Source organism: Trichechus manatus, unplaced genomic scaffold, assembly GCF_000243295.1.
Source record: "Trichechus manatus latirostris isolate Lorelei unplaced genomic scaffold, TriManLat1.0 scaffold00222, whole genome shotgun sequence".
Taxonomy (NCBI): domain Eukaryota; kingdom Metazoa; phylum Chordata; class Mammalia; order Sirenia; family Trichechidae; genus Trichechus; species Trichechus manatus.
This window is the reverse complement of record NW_004444158.1, coordinates 2,527,976-2,551,765: the sequence shown is the minus strand read 5'-3', so window position 1 is coordinate 2,551,765 and position 23,790 is coordinate 2,527,976. Positions and strand designations below refer to the sequence as shown.

At 38.2% G+C, this 23,790-nt stretch overlaps 1 protein-coding gene across 6 annotated transcripts in view; it reads right to left on the bottom strand.

Annotated features, from left to right (window-relative positions):
• MYOM1 (myomesin 1) overlaps positions 1 to 23,790 on the bottom strand; it is a 191,192-nt gene that overhangs the window by 77,965 nt on the left and 89,437 nt on the right. For 5 of the 6 annotated variants that reach the window (XM_023742890.1, XM_023742888.1, XM_023742891.1 and 2 more), the window contains 7 exons: positions 22,587 to 22,643; positions 19,092 to 19,216; positions 13,440 to 13,623; positions 12,774 to 12,948; positions 9,755 to 9,876; positions 8,139 to 8,396; positions 6,088 to 6,284 (listed from right to left, as the gene is read on the bottom strand). In XM_023742890.1, coding sequence (XP_023598658.1) covers positions 6,088 to 6,284; positions 8,139 to 8,396; positions 9,755 to 9,876; positions 12,774 to 12,948; positions 13,440 to 13,623; positions 19,092 to 19,216; positions 22,587 to 22,643 — 1,118 coding nt within the window. The remainder of the gene's footprint in view (positions 1 to 6,087; positions 6,285 to 8,138; positions 8,397 to 9,754; positions 9,877 to 12,773; positions 12,949 to 13,439; positions 13,624 to 19,091; positions 19,217 to 22,586; positions 22,644 to 23,790) is intronic. The other variant, XM_004388930.2, reaches the window with a different exon arrangement.

Sequence of the window (23,790 nt, the reverse complement as noted above, 5' to 3'; positions counted from 1 at the left end):
ATAGCCAACATCATCCTAAATGGAGAGAGTCTGAAAGCATTCCCCTTGAGAACAGGAACCAGACAAGGATGCCCTTTATCATCACTCTTATTCAACATTGTGCTAGAGGTCCTAGCCAGAGCAATTAGGTTAGAAAAAGAAATAAAGGGCATACAAATTGGTAGGGAAGAAGTCAAAGTATCTCTATTTGCAGATGAAATGATCTTATACACAGAAAACCCCAAAGAATCCAAGAGAAAACTGCTGGAACTAATAGAAGATGTTATCAAAGTTTCAGGATACATGGTAAACTTACAAAAATCAGTTGGAGTCCTTTACACCAACAAAAAGAACTTCGAAAAGGAAATCACCAAATCAATACCCTTCACAATAGCCCCCAAGAAGATAAAATACTTATGAATAAATCTAACCTGAGACATAAAAGACCTATAAAATGAAAACTACAAGATACTACCGCAAGAAACCAAAAGAGACCTGCAAAGTGGAAAAACATACCTTGTTCATGGATAGGAAGACTCAACATTGTGAAAATGTCAATTCTACCCAAAGAGATCTACAGATAAAATGCAATCCCAATCCAAATTCTACCCGCATTTTTTAACGAGACGGAGAAACAAATCACCAACTTCATATGGAAAGGGAAGAGGCCCCAGATAAGTAAAGCATTATTCAAGAGGAAGATCAAAGTGGGAAGCCTCACACTACCTGATTTTAGAACCTATTATACCACCATGGTAGTGAAAACAGCCTGGTACTGGTACAACAACAGATACATAGACCAATGGAACAGAATTGAGAATCCAGACATAAATTCATCCACCTATGAGCAGCTGACATTTGACAAAGGCCCAAAGTCTGTTAACTGGGGAAAACAAAGTCTCTTAACAAATGGTGCTGGCGTAACTGGACATCCAACTGCAAACAACTGAAACAAGATCCATACCTCACACCATGCACAAAAACTAACTCAAAATGTATCAAAGACCTCAATATAAAATCAAAAATGATAAAGATCATAGAAGAAACAACAGGCATAATGCTAGGAGCCCTAATACATGGCATAAACACAATATGAACCATAAGTAACAATGCACAAGCACCAGAAGAGAGACTAGATAACTGGGAGCTCCTAAAAATCAAACACTCATGCTCATCAAACGACTTCACCAGAAGAGTCAAAAGACAACCTACAGACTGGGGAAAAATTTTTGGCTACAACAAATCCGATAAGCGTCTAATCTCTAAAATCTACAAGATACTGCAAAATCTCAGCAACGAAAAGACAAATAACCTAATTTAAAAATGGGCAAAGGATATGAACAGACACTTTGCCAAAGAAGATATTCAGGTGGCAAGCAGACACATGAAGAAATGCTCACGATCATTAGCCATTAGAGAAATGCAGATCAAAACTACAATGAGATATCATCTCACCCCAACAAGGCTAGCATTAATCCAAAAAACACAAAATAATAAATGCTGGAGAGGTTGTGGAGAGACTGGAACACTTACACACTGTTGGTGGGAATGTAAAATGGTACAACCACTTTGGAAATCGATTTGGCACTTCTTAAAAAGCTAGAAATAGAAGTACTATACGATCTTCTATCCCGCTCCTTGGAATATATCCTACAGAAATAAGAGCTGTCAGACGAACAGATATATGCACACCCATGTTCACTGCAGCACTGTTCATGATAGCAAAAAGATGGAAACAACCTAGGTGCCCATCAATGGATGAATGGATAAACAAATTATGGTATATTCACACAACGGAATACTACGCAATGATAAAGAGAACGAAGAAGTCGTGAAACATAACATAGAGGAACCTGGAGGTCATTATGCTGAGTGAAATAAGTCAATCACCAAACATCTAAGATGCATCAATTGGTCCCCACCACCTGGAGTAAAGGATCATGAAGAACACCAAAGACACAAGGAAAGTGTTAGCCCAAGAGACAGAAAGGGCCACATAAACCAGAGACTCCATCAGCCTGAGACCAGAAGAACTAGATGGTGCCCAGCTACCACCAATGATTGCCCTGACAGGGAACACAACAGAGAGTCCTTGATAGAGCAGAAGAAAGGTAGGGTGCAGAACTTCAATTCTGGTAAAAAGACCAAACTTAATGGTCTGACAGAGACTGGAGGAACCCCGGAAAGCATGGCCCCCACACTGTCTGTCGGCCCAGAACTAAAACAATTTCCTAGGCCAACTCTTCACACTGGGACTGGACTGGACTGTGGGACATAAAACGATAGTCGTGAAGAGTGCGTTTCTTAGCTCAAGTGGATAAATACATGGGACTAAACAGGTAGCTTTTGTCTGAAGGTGAGATGAGAAGGCAGAGACGGTTAGCAGCTGGTTGAATGGACGTGGGAAATCAAGGGTGGAAAGAAGGAGTGTGCTGTCACAGTATAGCGAGAGCAACTAGGGTCACATAACAATGTAGGTATAAATTTTCGTATAAGAGACTAACTTGAAATGTAAACTTGCAGTTAAACTACAACAATAAAGAAAATAAATAAATAAATAAAGTTGGGAAGAGAGAGTGCAAAAAAAAAAAAAAACTTAAATGAGAGGCCTAAAACTATTTTTAAAAATTAAATATTTAGTTAAAAAAATTTCCACAAAGAAAAATCCAGATAGCTTTACCAGAGAGCCGTACCAAACAATCAAATTCTTCTAGAGAGTAGGAGAAGAAGGAACGCTCTTTAATTTATTTTCTGAGACTAGAATAAATCAAACACTTATACCTGGCAAGGACAGTACGGGAAGGGAAAACTGGAAGACCATCTCACTCCTGAACATAGAATCAAAAATCCTAAACAAAATATTAGCAAACAAAATCCAAGAATATATAAATAGTGTATACATAATGTCCAAGTCAGGTTTGTCCCAGGAACAGAAGGTTGTTTTTAATATTAGACTATTACTATAGTTTATCACATTAAACTTAAAGGGAAAAAGTAGCATGACAATATTAATGAATTTTTAAAAATATTTGATAATTTTAATTCTTAACAAATTAGAAATAGAAGCTTCCTTTAAACCAAAAAACCAAACCCATTGCTGCCAAATTGATTCTGACTCATAGTGACCTTGTAGGACAGAGTAGAACTGTAGCCATAGGGTTTCCAAGCCTGTGATCTTTGTGGAAGCAGACTGCTGCATCTTTCTCCTGCAGAGCGGCTTGTGGATTTGAACAGCCAACCTTTCGGTTAGCAGCTGAGCACTAAACCCCTACACCATCAACGCTATAACAAAGATAGGTTGAAATGTTGAAAGCTTTCCCTTTACGATAAGGATCAAGCCTAGAATGAGCAATATCACCTCTTCTGTTCAACATTGTGTTAACGATTCTAGGCAGAAAGTAAGGTAAGAAATGAAGTAAAGGACGTACAATTTGGAAAGGAGGAAGCAAACTGTCATTATTTGCAGATGACATGACTATTTAGAGAGAAAATTCAAAAGAACTTATAGATAACTTCTTAAAATTATAAGTGTAGCAAAAAACTATATATAATAATTATATTCAAAATTAATATATAAAAATCAATCATTTCTCTCTATCAGTGACAACAAAATGATATAAATATCCTATTTAAAATAATACTGAAAATATATACTATCTATATAGAAATACCACCACCTGTCTTGTCAGTTTGTTGTACTATGGTGGCTTGCATGTTACTATAATTCCAGAAGCTATGCCACCAGTATTTCAAATACCAGCAGGGTCACCAATCATGGATAGATTTCAGCAGAGCTTCCAGACTAAGACAGACTAGGAAGAAAGGCCTGAAAATCTACTTCCAAAAATTAGCCATTGAAAATCTTATGGGTCACAACAGAACGTTGTCTGACTTGCTTACTTTGGATCAACAATTGCAAAGATGGTATAGGACCAGATAACGTTTCATTCTGTTATACATGCATTAGCATGAGTTGGAGTGGACTCAATGGGAACTAGCAACAACAACATAAATAAATAAATGATGTGCAAGACCTCTGCAAAGAATTATAAAACTTCACTGAGAGACTTTAAAAAAGACCAAAATAAATGGAAAGAAATACCATGTTCATGGATTAGAAGACTCCATATTTTTAGAAGCTCAATGATTCTTCATTTATTTATAGATTCAAAACAACCCAATCAGAATTCTAAAGGGTTTAATTTAGTTTAATTTTGTCTTGTTTTTTGGTGCAACTTGCTAACCTGACTCTACAATTTATATCAAGGTGCAAAAGACTAAGAATCACCTTTGAAGAAGAAGAATAAAGTGGAAGAAACGGATCGACCAGTTATCAAATTTACTATAAAGCTATAATAATTAAATTAGTGTGGTATTGGCCCAGTGGTATACAAACAGACCAATGGAGCAGAATAGAAAGTACAAAACAGACCCATGCATATAACGACGCTTGTTAGATGACATAGATTACCTAGTAGAACAGTGGGAAAAGGACTAACTTTTCAACAGGGCATCTAGGACAACCAGATATTCGCAGAGGGAAAATTACTTTTGACCCTCACCTCACACCATACACAAAATTTGTAGATGAATTAACTACTTAAATGTAAGTGACAAAACTTCTGACTTTTAGAATGTAATCTAGTGCAATACCTTCATGGTTTTGGAATAGAGAAAGCATTTCTTTAAAAAGGCACAAAAATCACTAATGAGAAAGCAAACAGTTGATAATCCAACTTCAGTAAATCTGATAATTTTGATGAAATTAAAATTGATGTACTCCCCATAAAGAAAGCAAAAAAATATGAGCCACTGAGGTGGGAAAAGATATATGTAAGTCAAACAAACACGAAGGACTTATCTTCATATTATATAAAGAACTTAACAAATCAATAAGAAAACCCATTAGAAAAATGGGCAAAAACCTTGAACATGCATGCTATAAAAGAGGATATAAAAATGGACTATATGCATAGGGAAAGATGTTCAAATTCATTTGACACTCAGATGGTCAAATCTGAAAATGTGTGAATATACCATATGTTGGCAAGGATGTAGATCAATAGAAGTTCTCATACTATTCAGAAAACAGTATAGAATTATCTAGTAAAGTGACACAGACCACACGACCCTGCAATTCTACTTTTAGGTAATAACCTTGAGAAACTAGTACACGTGTGTGCCAGGAAACACGTACAAAAATGTTCATAGCTACACTGTTTGCAGTAGCTAAAAATGTAAAAATGGCCAAATAACAATAATTGAATGGAAAAGTAAATTGTGATATGGTCATAGAATGGAATACCATACAGTAATGAAAAAGAATGAGTTATAATTACTGCATACACCAACAGAGAAAAATCCTAAAAGCAATTTTTATGCACTCTCAGTATGCGGGTTATATTTCATACGTTTTAAATGTTAAATTAAAGAATTGTGGTATTGAGGTGGGGGAAGCACCATTCCTTGGTCCTCACAGCATGGGGCTCTGTGAGTGCTGGAAGCTCTCAACTTTAACTATGCAACAGCTGATTATGCTCTAAAGAGAGGAGCCATCGCTATGGCAAAAGTGAGACCCCTTAGATGCTTTGAGGAGGTCTGATCGTGGCTGCCCACGTGTGGAAGAGAAACTTGAAGGTGAACACTCATGGAGCACCCTTTGTGGTGCTCAGAGCCACTACAACAGGGGATGCTTCACAGGTGGGGACTGAGGTCTGGCCATCAGGCTTGTGTTCCTTTATCCTCTGTGATTTCAACACTGAAAGTTAAAAATCCAGAGTCATTTGAAGTTAGTGGCATATTGGTTACAGATACTTCATAAGTTTTGAAAGAATCACTAATTTATACAGTAAGTACACATTTCATATTAAATATTCTGAGGTTATTATGTTTATGTATATGAATCAGAAAATATAACTGCTGCCTGTTTAGCCACTCTATTTCTATTTACTTTGATATATTTTCTCACAAAGGCTCAACCATTGCAGACAATGGAAATAGGAGAAATAAAATGGATCATTTACAAGGTATTGCGTGTGTACATGTATGTACATGCAGGGAAACGATCACATAAGTGACACTCTGCACGAGAGAAAGTCACATCCTTACCTTGTATGCCTGATCACTGACGGCCTTAATGTTGGCTTCTCTCCATTTTCCTGGTATCCCGTCAATTACTTCGCGATAGTTCACGTAATAGCCAGAAATTTCTGCCCCTCCAGTCTTATCTGGTTGCTTCCATCCAAGAACCATCGAGTCATGAAAACTTTCAAGACAAGTGATATCACAGGGTGGAGATGGTGTCGCTGTTGCAATATGAATAGCTTGTGAGTAGGCAGAAATGCATTTACGATTCCATGTATATTAAACTACTTGAATTGGTGCCATTCATGAAGGCAATAGATCTTGTAATACAAAGAAACTAAAATGAGAACCTAATTTGTAACTTGGCATCTGATTTGGTATATGAGAAAAAAACTGACACAATAAAAATACACACTGCAAATACTATTCAAAAAATAAAAATAATATGGCCCTGGAGATGAATTAGTTTTGAAAGATTAAGAGCAAAATGAGGAAATATCCTGAAAAATTGATTCTGTTCCCCATAAGAAGAAATATTTTTCCCCAAGGTATCCTTTTATTCATATGTTTCCTTATACGGCTTTGTTTTTATTTGCTTACTGAAGAGAACGGGATATGTCTATCAATTTTTGCATAAATTCGCTTATTTAGAATTTCCATACATTTCTGAGTTAGCACTTCACCATTCAGGTACACTCACCTTTGTGAGACCTTACAACTACACAGTTGCTGTCTGTACACAGGTAAAATATTACTCTGCAGCTCAATTAAATGTCACCTTTTAAGAAATACTTTTAAAAACAAGCACAATCTGCCATGTAACTTTCTCTTGCTGTATGATATTTTTATAACAATATTTTTAACCTGTTGTTGGAACATTATTCATATACCACAAAATACTAAACAGCTGTCACTTTGTTTATTACCACCTAGCCAGAAAAAATATTTAGAAGATATTTCTTAAAATTTTCCTTCATTTATGGTGGCTTTTCTGATCAACTTTTCACTCAACAACTGAAATTATAGTTTTAGACGAGGGGGAACTATGGAGAGAAATCTGTCCAGACAGACAGTGACATCAAAAATAATTTTCTGAATATTCATTTGGATTATATGAGTATAGGAACTATCTCATTCTTTTTCAAAAAGGTTTTTAGAACAATGAAGCCTTTTACTTTCCTCTCTATTTGAATATAAAGTCTCAAATGAGTATCTCATGTCATCTTGAGTTGAAGGGCCCAATAAATGTGTCAAAAAAAAAAATAGAAGAGTTTACAGAAGTTGGGGTAGGGTAGAAACAGGATGATATAATTTATCAGCATATGAATGTCATCATTTCATTTTTATTTGACAAGAAAAGCATTGTCTCCTAGAATATATAAGCTACAAGTACCAAATATCCTAATTAGACAAAGCTTAGCTTACTGATAAATAGTCTTAAATAAATCAACCGATTTATTTATTGGAATGTGAATTGTGTATCATAAAATATAGCTATATATGCTTACAATACTTGATTAAACTTTTCATGGCAACTCAGGGGTAAAATTACTTATATTGATTTGAATTAAATGTGAAGGATAATTTTAAACCTAAGGATACACCACAAAAGTTAACTGTTATCCTGGTAAAATATCACTTCTTTGTGAAATATTTTTCTTATACGTGGACTGAACATGAATATTTCAAAACACCTTACCTAGGCTATGATTATCAAGTTCTTCCTGCTCTAATCTCTAATTCTCTAAGCAAAATGAGTTCAAAGATGTCTGCCTGGCCAAATCAAAAGGACCCTGTAACCAAATTATTTTAAAGGTTCCATTGCCATCAAGCATAATGAATAATGTGTAAAAGCAAAAGCTATATAAAATTACTTTTATAACACATTAGACAATTATTTCAAGTGGAGAGCTCAAAACACATGGGATCAGGATTAAAGGGCGCTGAACATGAGCACAGATGAAGAATGTGATGTGAACAATGAGCGGTGAATACACTGATGGAGACAGATGGAATGGTTTTACTCTGCCAGCGCTCACCTAGATCCTTCTTCTTTTTCAGAGGGTCAGACTTACTTTTCCCCTTGGGAGCTGCTTCCTCTGGTGGAGGGGTAAGCACTTCCTGAACTGTTTCACTTACTTTACTCACTTCTGTTTTGCCCAGTTTGTGAGAGCTACTGGGCAGCGCAGTTTTGTTAGGTTTGCTACCAAGCCAAGCATCTTTCCTAGAGGTTGGCCGGGAGGCTTCATGCATGCCTCCCGGGAAGTCTGTTAGTCCACCAGCTGTGTCACTCAATTCAGGCCGCACATCTTGAGACACTCCTCCCCCTACAACTGCCAGACAGTAACAAAAACACTTTGAGCCCGAATGCAGTACGAAGTGCTCTTACTTAATAGAACAAAGAGAAAAACGTTAGGAGCACAAATGGAACAAAAACAATCTTGGTTTAACAGAAACCATTTGGATTTGCAAGAAATACGGAAATCATACGTTTCACATAATTTACAGCAACAAACATTTCAACTTCTCCAGATTCAAGAAAAAGAAGAAATGAGAACAAAAAACCACACACAGATCAGGAACTGCTTTGATCTGTAGAAATTAGAGTTTTTTAGTACATACAAGGAAAAGCAAATCTCAGATATTTCTTGAGAGATATAGTCCTATTATTCAACAGAATGGGGGAAAAAAAGGACCAAAAGACATAATATTAATGACCTTGATTTTATAACAGAGTTACATACATTACAGCAACAGTAATGGTCTGTACCTCCCAACCTCAAAGAAACATGTTCACTATTGCCCACTTGATACCAAAACCAAACCAAGCCATGAGACAATTCCAACTCGCGGCAACCCCATGTGTTACAGAGTAGAACTGCTCCATAGGGTTTTCTTGCTGAAATTTTATGGAAACAGGTTGCCAGGCCTTTCTTCCGCAGAGCTACTGGGTGGGTTCAAACCACCAACCTTTAGGTTAGTAGTCAAGCGTAAACCGTTTGCGCCACCACGGCTGCCTGCCCATTTTGTAAGGAATGCTAAAGAAGAAATACCAAACGCTAACTGAAGACAACTGATAGTAAATATTTTTTCTCTTTTATATCTGTTACTATATCACAGATGTCATTTTTATTGTTTTGACTGCCTGGGTCCCTTTGCTTACTTTCTCCAAGATTGGGAGGTACATCACACGCATGCACGTAAGTCCTTTGTTACTGGTTTGTTCTGATGACGACTTTGCAGGCGGAGATGAGACATATGATTAATCAATCACATGTGCCTTGTATGAATTTTAGAGTTTACAAAAAGCATGTTAATGTGCCATTAGTGAAAACAAGCCAGCTCCGTCACAGATGAAATGACCTCTTAGGGACAAGATGCTGTGTGTTATGGGTGATCTACCACTTTATGGAATCGGATGGAGTTTCACACAAGGGTTCATGGGAAATTGAGAAGCTTAGATTTGTGAAGATGAAAATGCTACAGACGCACAGAACTGGCTGAGTGATGACGATCTGAAAATGACAGGAGAAGGTTAGATGTCACCTAGGCTCAGAGAAAACGACTGGCTGAGGATGGACTTGTCGAGCAACATCAGCAGCTTTAAACAATTTCTGGAAAGGATGGTATCTTCCTGTATAACTTAGAAAAATTCATTTTTTTCCTACAAAATTACGGGTAAGAAACTTACCAATAGCAGCTTTAACTTCAATAGCTTCTGAGTCCTGTGAATAGTCACTAAGTCCAGCTGCATTAACTGCTCTGACTCGGAAAATGTAACTCTGACCAGTCACCAATCCATGACAAGTAAATCTAAAAGGAGAGAAACTTTTAATAACTGTCCTAGGAGGAAAATTAGGGAAAAGGATTGTTAGTCTAACTGAATGAGCTGGTTTTAAGCAAACTATCATTTTTTTAAAAGGAGGGAAATGTTGTAGAGAATCCCAGGTAATGTAAGTGCTTTAGACAAGGAGGGAACTAAGGCAATCTTCTAAACTCACTCTGTTGAAAAATGAGGAGTCCTAGTTTAGTCCCTTAATTTTCTTAGCCTCTGTTTGCTCATCAGTAAAATGGGGATTGTAATGCCTGCCTTGTAAATATTAGCCATAATTTTAATAAATAAGGTATTCAATAAATAAGAACTAGTATTAATAATACTATTAATGACTATTTCAGGCATATATTATGGCTGTAAGGCATCTGTCTGCTCCACATTAGAGACCTCGTCACTGTCCACCTGCTTGCCAAGGAAAGCACAACCACCTGAAAAATGACACTAGGGTCTGGGTGAAAAATGAATTCCAGAATTATCACTTAGATTTGAGGATCCAATAATGAACTGTGAGTCCATGAGCAATTTTACATATAAAACAACCTCACTCTTCAATAGCTACGTTTGCTGTAAACAGCTATTACATGGATCACTGTGTCATTTTATTCTACCCTAAAAACCCTAACCAGAGGAAATAACATGTCTGCTAATGACGTCTATTACTATTAGCACGTTCTCATATTTAATAAAGGCAGCGTGATCAAGGCCAGTCCTTCAGTCCTTCAGGTCAGCACAGTTCAGTGACTATTTATTGAGCATCTCAGTGTTCCAGACACTGTCCTAGGGATTGTGAATACAGAGATGGATAAAAGATGGGCCTGCCCTGGAGCAAATCTCCATCTGCTGTCTGTTCACGGACAGGCAGACTCTGCCTACCCTCCATGTATGTGTCTACGTAGGCCAGGAACATGCTGGAGAACTCACTGCAAAAAAAGGCTCAGTGAATCCCTTGCATAACACATTGCTTCCTCTCATTAATCAGTTGTCTCTATTCTCTCATGTTCTGCAAAAGAACTAACTCATCCTATTTGGGTCCTTGGACTTAGAAGTGGCCCAAACCAAGAGTTGCCTAACAAGCTGTCATGGATTGAATTGTGTCCCCCAAAAATACATGTATCAGTTTGGCTAGGTCATGATTCCTGGTATTGTATGATTGTCTACCATTTTGTCATCTGACGTGATTTCCCTAGGTGTTGTAAATCCTATCACTAAGATGTTAATGAGATGGATTAGCGGCAGCTATATTGATGAGATCTACAAGATGAGATAGTGTCTTAAGTCAATCTCCTTTGAGATGTAAAAGAGAAGCGAGCAGAGAGACAGGGGGACCTCACACCACCAAGAAAGAAGCACTGGGAGTATAGCACATCCTTTGGATCTGGGGTCCCTGTGCTGAGAAGCTCCTCAACCATGGGAAGATTGATGACAAGGACCTTCCTCCAGAGTTGACAAAGAGAGAAAGCCTTCCCCTGGAGCTGATGCCCTGAATTTGGACTTATAGCCTACTAGACTGTAAGAAAATTAATTTCTGTTTGTTAAAGCCATCCATTTGTGGTATTTCTGTTATGGTAGCACTAGATGACTAAGACATAAACCCATTAGACAATTTGAGGGAGGAATTTCCTTCTCAGACTGGCCCTAAATCAAAGGAGGCACGGAGTTTGGGTGCAGGCTAGAATTCACCACGAGCTTGCAAAGCTAGTTGCTAAAATATTTGAAAGCAAAACAAAACAAAAATCACTTAACAATGATTTGATCATGTTAATGTTCAGAATCTGTACAATTCTATACTTTTTTTTCCCACTTATGTGCCTTTAAAGTCATCAAAATGCTATTAAAAGTCCATTTAAAATGCCTGTGTAATTTATGTTAGGTAGAGCCTCTTATGTCCTTGGAATCTAGTATCACATCACTTTGTTTTTTTGCCCCTCAATACTTTATTATTATTTTTTATTGTGTTTCAGGTGAAAGTTTACAGAGAAAATTAGTTTCTCATTAAACAATTAATACACATATCGCTTTGTGACATTGATTGCCAACCCTGTGACGTGCCAACACTCTTTCCTTCTCTACCTGGGGCTCCCCGTTTCCATTCGTCCAGCTTTCCTGTCCCCTCCTGCCTTCTTGTCCTTGCCCCTGGGCTCGTGTGCCCATTTAGCCTCGTAAACATGGTTGAACTATGTGTGTTATTGTTTGTTTTATAGGCCTATTTAATCTTTGGCTGAAGGGTGAACCTCAGGCATGACTTCAGTACTGAGTTAAAAGAGTGTCTGGGGACCATACGCTCGGGGTTTCCCCAGTCTCTGTCAGACCAATAAGTGGTCTTTTTCATTTTTGTAGTACCACATCAGTTTGGATATTAAAGATCAGAATGTCAGTTCCCACTGAGTTGATTCTGACTCATGGTGACCCATGTGTGTCAGAGTAGAACTGTGCTCCATGGGGTTTTCAGTAGTAGATTTTTCAGAAGTAGATTGCCAGGTCTTTCTTCCAAGGCACCTATGGGTGGACTCAAACCTCCAACCTTTTGATTAGTAGTGAGCGTGTTGAGTTAACTGTTTGCACAACACAGGGTCTCCAAAGATCAGCCCAGAGTGGTAAAAAGAGAAGAAATAGTATAAAGGAAAAAAATCAGAAAAGAGATTTAAAGTGAACTCTTACTATACAGCTGACATTGAAGTTTCTAAGTATTTAACATCACAAGTTAACTTTTTTCAAATGCATTACATGCAGACATGTTCAGTTTGGAGAGACCATCCTCCATCAGATACCTGTATGGGACCATCTTCTCTTTGCACTGCCGTGGCCCTGTATACCTCTGCATCCCCCGCTCCATGCTCCCTTTCCCCCACCCCCACGCCGTCCTCCCCACTGGTACCGTGGGCCTTTCACGGGGTTGTTGTTGCAGGGCTCCCACGTGCCGGAGCCAACAACACTGGACTCTATGTAGTACCCCACCAGCTCTTTCGCATCTTTGGATTCCTCCCAAGTAACCACGATTGAGGTTTCTGTGTTTCTGCTTGGTATGATTTTTCCGGGGGGCTTGGGGATATCTAAGAGGAAAATAGTGGTCAAAGCCAGTGGGTTTTTAAAAATTCATCCTTATTACATATGCACACGCACACACACACAAACTTTACAGAAATAATCATGTCAAACTCTGCTTTGTTTTATAATATACTTGATGAAGCAGAAAATATACAAAAGAAGTATTAGTTTATAATGATAAACCAAATACCCATTAACTCACTAACCAACTCTAGAATAAAAAATCATTAGCAATATTTTTGTAACTCTTGGAGAAGTTTACTTTTCGTAAATAAAAATAATAAATTTTTTTTGTTTAATGTATGTCAAGTAAAGCCATCAAATTAAATTTGTAATATGAAGGAAGGGTTGTCACCATTTTACTTCTGTATATGCACATACACGTATGTATGTATGTGTATGTACGTATACACACACACATTAGATGCTGGCTTTGGAATGTCTCTTAAACTGAAGTAAAGTAAGTTGACAGTTGCTTACCGTACCCTACACTTACCAAGCTTGTCCCCTACCACTGTCACCTCCGTCGCCTCCGAGGGCTCCCCAACTCCAGCTGAATTAGCACAGCGGACACGGAAAGAGTAGGACTTTCCTTCAGCTAAGTCGAACAGAGCAAAGCGGGGGGACTTCACGGGGAGCTCTGTGTTCACCCGCTGCCAGTTTTGTGTCTCAGCCTCACACTGCACAGAACAGGGAAACGCAGTGAAAGCACAGCAAAGGTGGGTGGGACTCTAGGCCAGGTTGCTCTGGGTTTTACTTCTGTCAACAAATTGCTACCTCTTAGGGGAGTTAGACTGGAGGAGAGACCTGGAGAAAATGGGGGGCAGACGAAGCACCTGATATCATACCCATTGCCGCTGAATCCACTCCGACTCACAGCGAGCCTGTAGGACAAAGCAGAACTGCCCCATAGGGTTTCCAAGGCCATAAATCTTTACAGAAGCAGACTGCCACATCTTTCTCCAGCGGAGCAGCTGGTGGGATTGGACGGCCAACCTTTGTCAGCAGATGAGCACTTAACCACTGTTCCACCAGGGCTCTTTTCTGGTATCATGGGATTGTCTAAATTAAATATGGCTTTATACTGTTGGATAAATAAGCTACTTTAATGCTTCCTTTCCTTTAATTACCTAAATAAGATCATCAACAGACTTACAAAAGTCCTTAATTTATTTTGAAGATAGTTTGGAGTCAAGTACTTTTCTAATTCTTAGGTTAGGTAATTAAATTTTATATGTTATGTTTTAAACCAAACCCATTGCCATCGAGTTGATTCCAACTCAGAGCGACCCTATAGGACAGAGTAGAGCTGCCCCACAGGGTGTCCAAAGAGTGGCTGTTGGATTCAAACTGCTGACCTCTTGGTTAGCAGTCGAGCTCTTAACTGGTGTGCCACCAGGGCTCCATATGTTATGTTAGATGCTTAAATTGTAATTACATTGTTATAAACTATATTATTTTAACTGAGTGTTATTTAATGACTCATAATATCATTTAAGTGTATGGTCCTCCGCAGGCCTTCTGTGGCCATGCCCTCCCCATCACCAATCTAAATGCTCTTTACTCCTTCCTCATCACTCCTTACCCTGCTTGGTTTTTCTTCAACACATTTATCACTATTTGAAAGTAAATTATTTGACTGTCTCCTCTACTGGAAAGTAAATACCATGAGTTCAGGGAGCTGTTTGCTCACTACTGTCCCTCAGAAATGTATCTGGCGTGTAGTAGATAACCAATGATATTTTTTTATGAATGAATAAAGTTAGTGAAAGATAAAGATTTTTTTTTCTTGCCCAAAGTTTGGAATAAGTAATGGAGAAAACTAATTATAAAGCAATTTTCTTCTTAAAATTAAATGACCTAGCATGACCTTGAAATCCTTGAATGAAGAATGTGGTGTATATTTGAGACTCTCAGAAGTCTTTCTCCTGCCTGTTCTAACTTTCAACTCTGCCCACAATCAGCACAAAACAGAAATTTAGATACTCTTGCCTGGTTTTACTACAGGATATTTTAACAGTCTCAAAAGACTTTTCCAGAAATCTCAAACTTGTGACAGACTGACCAGCTGTTAAAGATGATAGAGGTTTTGAAATAGAAGTTTACTGGTACGTCATTCTGCATAATCTTCATTGAATTGAAATTGGAGGCAATATGGTATGGTGAAAAGGAGCCGGAGGCATTGGTGCAGGTCCCAGCTTTGTTAAGAGCTAGCTACGTAGCCTTGGGAAAGTCACCTGAATGCTCTGGCCTCAGTTTCATCATCTATAAAATGGGCAGATTTGACAAGATAACTTCCAAAGCTCCTTGCAATGCTTTTGATGATAATGTTTCACTGAGTGTGGGAGGGTAAGGAGAATAAATGCCCCTAAACATTCAATCTGCTACTCACAGAGGGATAAAATTTTCCCAGAACTCTAATCCTTTAGTTTATGCCTTAGATTAATTCTGACATATGTCCGCTTGGGGAACACTTAGCAATTATCAGTCATTTACACTTTTATAGTAATAATAGCAGCTGCCTTTCACTGTGCTAAGAAACTTTACATGCCAGTATACCTCTTTAATTCTCTCAACTATGCCGTGAAGTAGGTACTGTGCTATCAAAGTTTTCCAGATAAGAAAACTTTAGCTTAGAATGGTTGAAAAGCAGCAAAGTGGAATAGTTATATATAGACCGGAGCCAGATAGCCCAAATTCAAATCCTAGCTCTGTTACTTCCTAGCTGTGTGACCTCAGGCAAATTATATAAGCCATCCATGTTTCAGCGTCCTCATCTACAAAATAGATACTCTGAAAATAAAAGTATTTACCTCATAAGGTTATTATAAGAATTAGGTAGAGTACTTACAACAGTGCCTGGTACATGATAAACATTAGCTATTTTCATTCCTGCTAAAAGAAACAGAGCTAGCAAGCAACAAAGTCCTCGTCTCTGACATGGTCGGATTTTTGATGGGGAGAGAGAAAGAGCTCAAGATATAAGCCACCTAACGAAAAAGGCTGGGGCTCTGGAGACTGATGCATTAAGTTCTCTTGCTAATAAAAAATTTGCTGTAGCTGATAGGCAAGTCCATGCAAATCCCAGGTAAACTGTTGTGTGAAGAAGGGCCAGAGGGAAGTAACAGAAGGGGCGGCACCACTGTGCTCCTTAGCGTTTTGGGGATGGAAATGCCATAGACAAGAACAAGTGAAGCATTTCCCTTTAGAAAGGTGAAAATATTTAAAAAGGTTCATCAGAATTCACTTTAGACTCAGCTCAGGAGATCACTCTGACATTTGAATAGAGCGCTGTAACTACTCCACGCTGCTCAGTGCAGGTATCACATCAGGGTGTTCTGTGAGTGTGCAATGGGCCCTGGACAGGCCCCCCAACTCAGTGCTGTACTCATAAATGCCCCCTCCTGAAACCCTGGTGGCGCAGTGGTCAAGTGCTATGGCGGCTAACCGAAGGGTCGGCGGTTTGAATCGACCAGGCACTCCTTGGAAACCCTGTCAGGCACTTCTACTCGGTCCTACAGGGTCACTATGAGTCGGAATTGACTGACGGTAACGAGTTTTTTAGTCTGTTCTAGAAGTCCCTGGGTGGTGTGAACAGTTAATGTGCTCGGTTGCTAACCAAAAGGTTGGAGGTTTGAGTCTCCACAGAGGGACCCTGAAAGAAAGACCTGGTGATTTACTTCCAAAAACTCAGTCACTGAAAATACTTTGGAGCACGGTTCTACTCTTACACACATGGGGTTGCTGTGAGTCAGAGTCGGCAACTGGTTTGGTGTAGTTTTTTATTCCATTCTAAGAGGGGCGCTGGTGGAAGAACATTTAGAGTTTCATCACAGACTCATAAGTATTTAGGCCTAGGGAAGTTGCAGATTTTCACGGAGATATTAGTTTATGTGACTAGAGGAAATGTTCAACAGAAGCCAAAACTGACTCATCTGAAGAAAACGCCTCAGTGGTAGGTTGCTACCGTGTCATTATTATAGGAAAGATGGTAATTACTGTCACAGAGGTTATTCAGAACTCTTTTCCTAGGGAGTGTCTCAGAGTGATTCAGTGGGGGTGTGTATTAAACACACCAGGAAGTGAAAATGTATCTATGACCTATTCTTGCTCTCTATTTAAAAAAAAGCTGAGAATGATGTTCAAGTTATATTTTATTTGAGGCTGATATCTAGAAAACATAAAAATTAGTACAAATACAAATTCTTAATATTTTGGTAAAACCAGACTCTCTTGGAATCTGTCTATCTTGCACGTTGAAGAGATGATGCATTTATTATTACCAATTTGCTATGGTTAAAAAGGAAGTGAAATATGTATCTCAAAGACCTGAGTTAAGTTTCCATATAAAGAAAAAGTAATTAATAAAGGGAAACCACAGACCCTAGCATTTTTAGCTACAGTATAATTTTCTCAAGAGTGTCTGATTAATAATCAAATAATTAAAAGGCCATAAAGATATTTTTATACTGTTTTTACACTGTTACGTAATGTGATGATGTTTGCATACACCTATATACCTAGGTGGAGACCTGGCTGCTCAGTGGTTAAGAGCTCGGCTGCTAACCGAAGGGTCTGTTGTTCAAATCCACCAGCTGCTCCTTGGAAACCCTATACGGCAGCTCTACTCTGTCCTATAGGGTTGCTATGAGTCATGATCGACTCGACAGCAATGCTTTTTAATGAGTATATACTTAGGTGAGGAGCTGCTGGTGCAGTGGTTAAAGCACTTAGCTGTTAACTGAAAGGTCAGCGGTCCAAACCCACCATCTGCTCTGTGGAGAAAGATATGGCGGTCTGTTTCCATAAAGATTTACAGCCTTGGAAACTCTATGGGGGCAGTTCTCCTTCCTGTAGGGTCATTATGAGTTGGAACTGACTTGATGGCAGTGGGTTTGGTTTGAGATATACCTAGGCTATCTATTCTCTTGCAATAACTATAGTAGATAGTGTCAGGAAGATGTCCTGAAATTGAATAGTCAGAATAGCATTAAGGATAAAAGACAGAGGAAATTAATTGAGCTCCATAATATTTTTGCCAAAAAAAAAGCCTTTTCTATGATTTTGCTATGAAAATAAAATGTAAAGATCCCTTATACCATACAATTTTATTTAAAAAAAACACAAAAACTTGTTTCATTCGTTGTTCTAAAAAAATGGTGCATATCTGCCAATAAAAATGTAAATTTTCTTACATATAAGATAAAATATACTTACTTTTATTTCAGTCTTTTCAATTATATCCTAATCAAAACTTTGTTAACAAATAGATTTTAAACCTCATTTTAAGCAGATTTTCTTTAAACACCCTTTTCCAGTAGCGATTATCCTCCTAGTCAAGGACTTCTTGTGCCCCTTAGACACTATGCCATGATTTGTAGCTGGGCCAGTTCCCCCAAATAATTTCCTGTTCAGTCCTGGCTCTTCTCCATTTGCTGGGCATCAATACTTTTCAGAACCCCCATTAAATCTGGATACATATGGAGATTTGCATGTAATTCTTATCCATTCCCCACATCTTAATCCTTCATTGCATGCTGCCCTCTCTGATGCTCTAGCCCCCTATATAATCATAAGATATTTGAGAGAAAGAAATGGCCAATATCTTCGATAGTTTTATAATCCCTGATCCCACTCCACTACCTACTTAGAGTAGGGCCAGCTAAGTACATGGCACCTGTGAGGACTTGCTGCCTTCAATTCTTCCAGCCGTTTTAAAGTATTTCAACTTCTCCTTTCTTCACACCCACTACCATCATGGATGTTCATTCCCTACTCAAAAGGACAAATTGGTGGAAGAGGTGAAAAGCCATGAACAGAGCAAGGGAGACAGAAAAGTCTCAAAAAAACATAGTCACATGGGCCACCTGGAGTTTCAGGACCACTTCTCTTCTTATAGGGGCTATGATTTGGGGATCCGTGGACCCCTGAGTAGTCTATGGATGTGTCTCAGGGATCCATAACCCCCCTGAACCTTCAAGCAAAGCTCTGTGTGATACAAATTTCCTGTGGAGAGAGTTCATAGTTTATAAGATTTTGAAGAGTCCAGGACAACCCTCCTATGCCCTACCCTCCTGAAAATTTAACCTATACTTCTTTAATCTTTAGGAAATGGCATGAGGTATAAATACTGATCTCAGAGTCTTACCTTTTCCACGAAGTACATAATGCCCTCATGGCCACGCTGGCCAGGGGGCTTCCAGCTTAGCACCACGTAGCTCCGGGTGGCCTCAGTAACAGAGAGGTCTGTGGGGGGCCCAGGAATAATACCTTCTGAAAAATACAAAGGAAAAATGAGAAGCACACATTCTAAGTAGTCCAGGATGCCCAGACAGTCAAAATATGCTCTCTATGTGGGAAGAGTTAATTACTGTCCCATAGTATAAAGAAGTACCATGTCTCTAAACTCCTCCCTAAAAGTTATTCATTCATTCAAATACTATCTGAGGCTGGAGAAAGAATCACACAACAGGACTAGGGGGAACACTCCTCAAAGCTTTCCCAGGGCCTAGAATAGTTCGTGTTCCCACTAGCCAGAATGGATGGAAAATTCCCTGAGTATTCAGAAGGGTATTGCCTCTGTAGCATGGTCAAATTATCCCAAACTAAAGGCTGCTCTGATCCCATTTGACAAAAGCAAGCCTTGAAAGGATTCAATTATTTCCAACTAATCTAACTGCATCTCAGAACAAAGCTACAAATATTTATAGAAATACAAAAATATCTAGCACCCAACAATGTAAAATTCAAAATGGTTGGCATCCAATAACAAATTACCACGTGTAGAAAGAAGCAAAAAAAATACAAGCCATAATGAGGAAAAAAAAAAAAAAAAAAACAATTAACAGAAATAAAACTAGAAATGACAAAGATGATAGAATCAGTAGATAAGGATATAAAAACAGTTATTATAACTATATGCTATATGTAAAGAGGGTAGAGACTGAACATGTTAAGTAAAGACAGGGAAAATATAAAAAATGATACAAATCAAACTTCTAGAGATGAAAACTACAAAGTCTAGGATGAAATATACACTGGCTGCAATGCAGATTCGACACCGAAGAAGAAAAGGTAGTAAAGTTAATGACATTGCAAAAGAAAATATCCAAAATGAAACACAGAAGCAAAAAAGTCTGAAAGAAAAAACAATTGAATTTGTAGTTTAAAAGATTTCCAAAAAGAAAACTCCAGATCTAGATGGTTCTACTCATGAATTCTACTACGCATTTAAAAAAGAAATAAGAAAAGTTCTACATAAACTCTTCCAGAAAATTAAAATACAGAGAATACTTTCCAACTCATTCAATGAGGCCAGTATTATCTTGACACCAAAACCAAAGAAAGACTTCACAAGAGAATACAGACCAACAGCCCTCATGCAAACTTCTTAACAAATTTTTAACAAATAAACTCTAATAATATATAATATAATATATCCTCTTTAGAGGATAATACAGCATGTCCAAGTGGGATTTATCCCAGGAATGCAAGGCTAGTTTAGTACTCTAAAATCAGTCACTGTAATTTACATGTCAATGAAAAAAGAAAAATCATATGTTCATCTCAGTAGATACAGAAAAGCATCTGAGAAAATCTAACATCCATTCCTGGTAAAAACTCAGCAAATTAGGATTAAAAGGGACCGTTCTCAACCTGATAAACGCAGTCTATAAAAACTGACAGCTAACACTTACTAGTGTTTGACTTAATAGTGAAAGACTAAATCGTTTTCCCCTGAGATCAAGAAAAGGCAAAGATGTTCAGTCTCTCTACTTTTATTCAACACTGTACTTGAGTTTCTAGTTGGTGCAATAAGCAAAGAAAAAGAAATAAAAGGCATCTAGATGGAAAGGAAGAAGTTAATCTAGTCTCAGGTGACATGATTTTTTATGTATAAAGTCTTAAGGAATCCACAGAAACTTCTAGAATAAATTAGTTCAGCAAGAATGCAGGATACAAGATCAATATACCAAAAAAAAATTGAATTTCTATACACTAACATCAAAAACTGGAAATTGAAATTTAAAAACAATGCCATTTATAGCAGCATCAGGAATATGAAATTCTTAAGGAGAAATCTGACAAATGTTCAAAACCTGTACACTGAAATGACTAAATATTGCTGAGAGAAATTAAAGAAAATCTAAATAAATTAAGAGATATACAGTATTCATAAATTGGAAGACTCAGTGTTAAGATGTCAATTTGCCCCAAATTGGTCTTTAGATTGAACAGAATCTCAATCAAAATTCCAGCAGATATTTTGTAGAAATTGACAAATTGATTTTAAATTTTATATGGAAATGCAAAGACTTAGAATAGCCAAAACAACTTTGAAAAACAACAAGATTACTAGACTTATACTATCTGATTTCAAGATACAAGGCTTATAACAAACAAAACAAATATAGTTTATAAAAGTTACAGTAATTAAGACAGTGTGGTATTGGTGTAAAGAAAACCATATTGATCAATGAGACACAAGAGAGATTCCAGAAATAGTTCTACAAATATATAATCAATTGATTTTGACAAAGGTGTCAAGACAATTCAATGGGGGAGAGGATAATCTTTTTAATAGATACTGCTGAAACAATTGGATAGCCACATGCAAAAAAATGAACTTCCACCCTTACTTCATACAACACGCAAAAAATTAATTTGTAATGGATCACAGACTGAAATGTAAGAGCTAAAACTTCTAGAAGAAAACAGAATATCTTAGTGAAGTCAATTTATCAAAGATGTCAAAAATGACACAAAAATGGCAAATACTAAGGAAATTAGAAGATGCTCAATACCGTGTTCCATTAGGGAAATGCAAATTAAACTATGGAGAAATAAAACTACACACCCAACTAGAATAGCTAACATTAAAAAACTAATCATTCCAAGCACTGGTGACAATGCGGAGCAACTGGAACTCTTTAATACATTGCTAGTGACAATGTAAAATCATAGTTATTTTGGAAAACGGTTTGGCAGTTTCTTAAGAAAATTAAACCTACACCTATCATATGACCTACTCATTCAACTCCTAGGTATTTATCCAAGAGAAATGAAGGCACATGTCCACACAAACACTTAACAAGAATATTCATGGAAGCTTTCAATAGCGAATGAACAAATAAATTGGAATGAACTGATAGATGCATCAACATGGATGAATCTAAGAATAATTATGCCAAGTGAAATAAACTAGACAAAAATAATACATACTGAATGATTTCATTTATCTAAATACTAGAAAATGCAAACTAAATCTACAGTGACAGAAAGCAGATCAATGAAGACCTGCAGATGGGGGAGAGGGGTGGGAGGGAGAGATTACGAAAGGGCACAAGGATGTGATGCATATGCTCATTATTTTCATTATGGTGATGGTTTCACAAGTGTATACACATGTAAAAGTTATCAAATTATACACTCTGTATATGTATAATTTATTGTATGACAATAATAACTCAATAAAGTGGTGATTCTCAGACCATATGTTGCTTTGTAATTTCCAAATATTTCCTTTGATTTGGGCTGCTCTCCTCAAATGTCTTAAATAATATACACTGTACCTTTTACAACAAAAGCTAATCTGCACAGCAAAGGCATTGGCAATAATACCTGGCGAAACCATAGTTCTTACCTGTAGGTTCCTCTTCAGTCACAATGATCTGTCCAGTCCAGGGTGCTGAAGGGCGACCTGAACAAAGAACAAAGAAAAATATAAAAATTGCAACACTCAGTTCAGTTGTTTCAACTGCACTCATAAACTGATAAACTGGTCAGATCAGTCACAAATGGGTTTGCTTCTAGTTGTGTATTTTCTTAATGAATCTTATTGAGTGTGTACATGGTATTATGGCCTCTGTCCTCAAGGGACTGACAATCTGCTAAACCAGTTGCCATCGAGTCAGTTCTGACTCATGGCAACCCCACGTGTGTCAGAGTAGAACTGTGCTCCATAGGTTTTTCAATGGCTGATTTTTTGGAAGTAGATTTCTAGGCATTTCTTCCAAGGTGGCTCTGGGTGGGCTCAAACCACCAACTTTTAGGTTAACAGCCAAACAGAGTAAACTGTGTGCACCACTCAGGGACTCCCACAGTCTGCTAGAGCCTAGTTATTTGCCTGGATTGACTAAACTGATTTTTTTCTGGAATTGTACAAATAGTCTGTGTTCAGTTACTGCTCAATATGTATCTCCTGGAGGCGGGGCCAAGATGACGGAGTAGTCAGACGCTTCCAGTGGACCCTCTTACAACAAAGGCCCGAAAAAAACAAGTGATTCAATTATATGTGGCAATCTGGGAGCCCTGAACACCAAAGGCAGAGTTGAGGAACCAGCCTGAGTGGCAGGGGGAGGGAGAGACAGTTCAGAAGCAGTGAGGAGTTGCCAGACCCGACCCGGTGAGAGCCTGAGCCCTTCAGGCCTGATCAGCTTTGGGGTGAGCAATGAGGCAGGCAAGCAGCCGTGTTCAGGAGGCATTGGGAGAGACCCAGCACCAGAGAGTCTACACGGCCACCCAGAACCAGTGAGAAGTAGGCCTGGATCCGCGAAAGATAAGTACTTGTGTAAGGCCTACCATGAGGATCAAAAATACCCCCCTTAGGGAAAAACCTCTCTCCCATTTACCTCCCCACTCCCTGCTCTGCACTGGGTCCTAGACCGACTTCAGCAATTGCCGAGTCCCCTGGGCTGGAAGTAGGATCTCTCACACGCCCAGAACCATTCTCCCAGACTTGGAGAGTGAACAAATTAACAGAGGAAAAACTAAACTGCTGGCTCACCTAAGCCAGGAACCCAGAGTAGGCACAGCTCCTTTGCCTAGGCACAGGCATAAGGGATCCA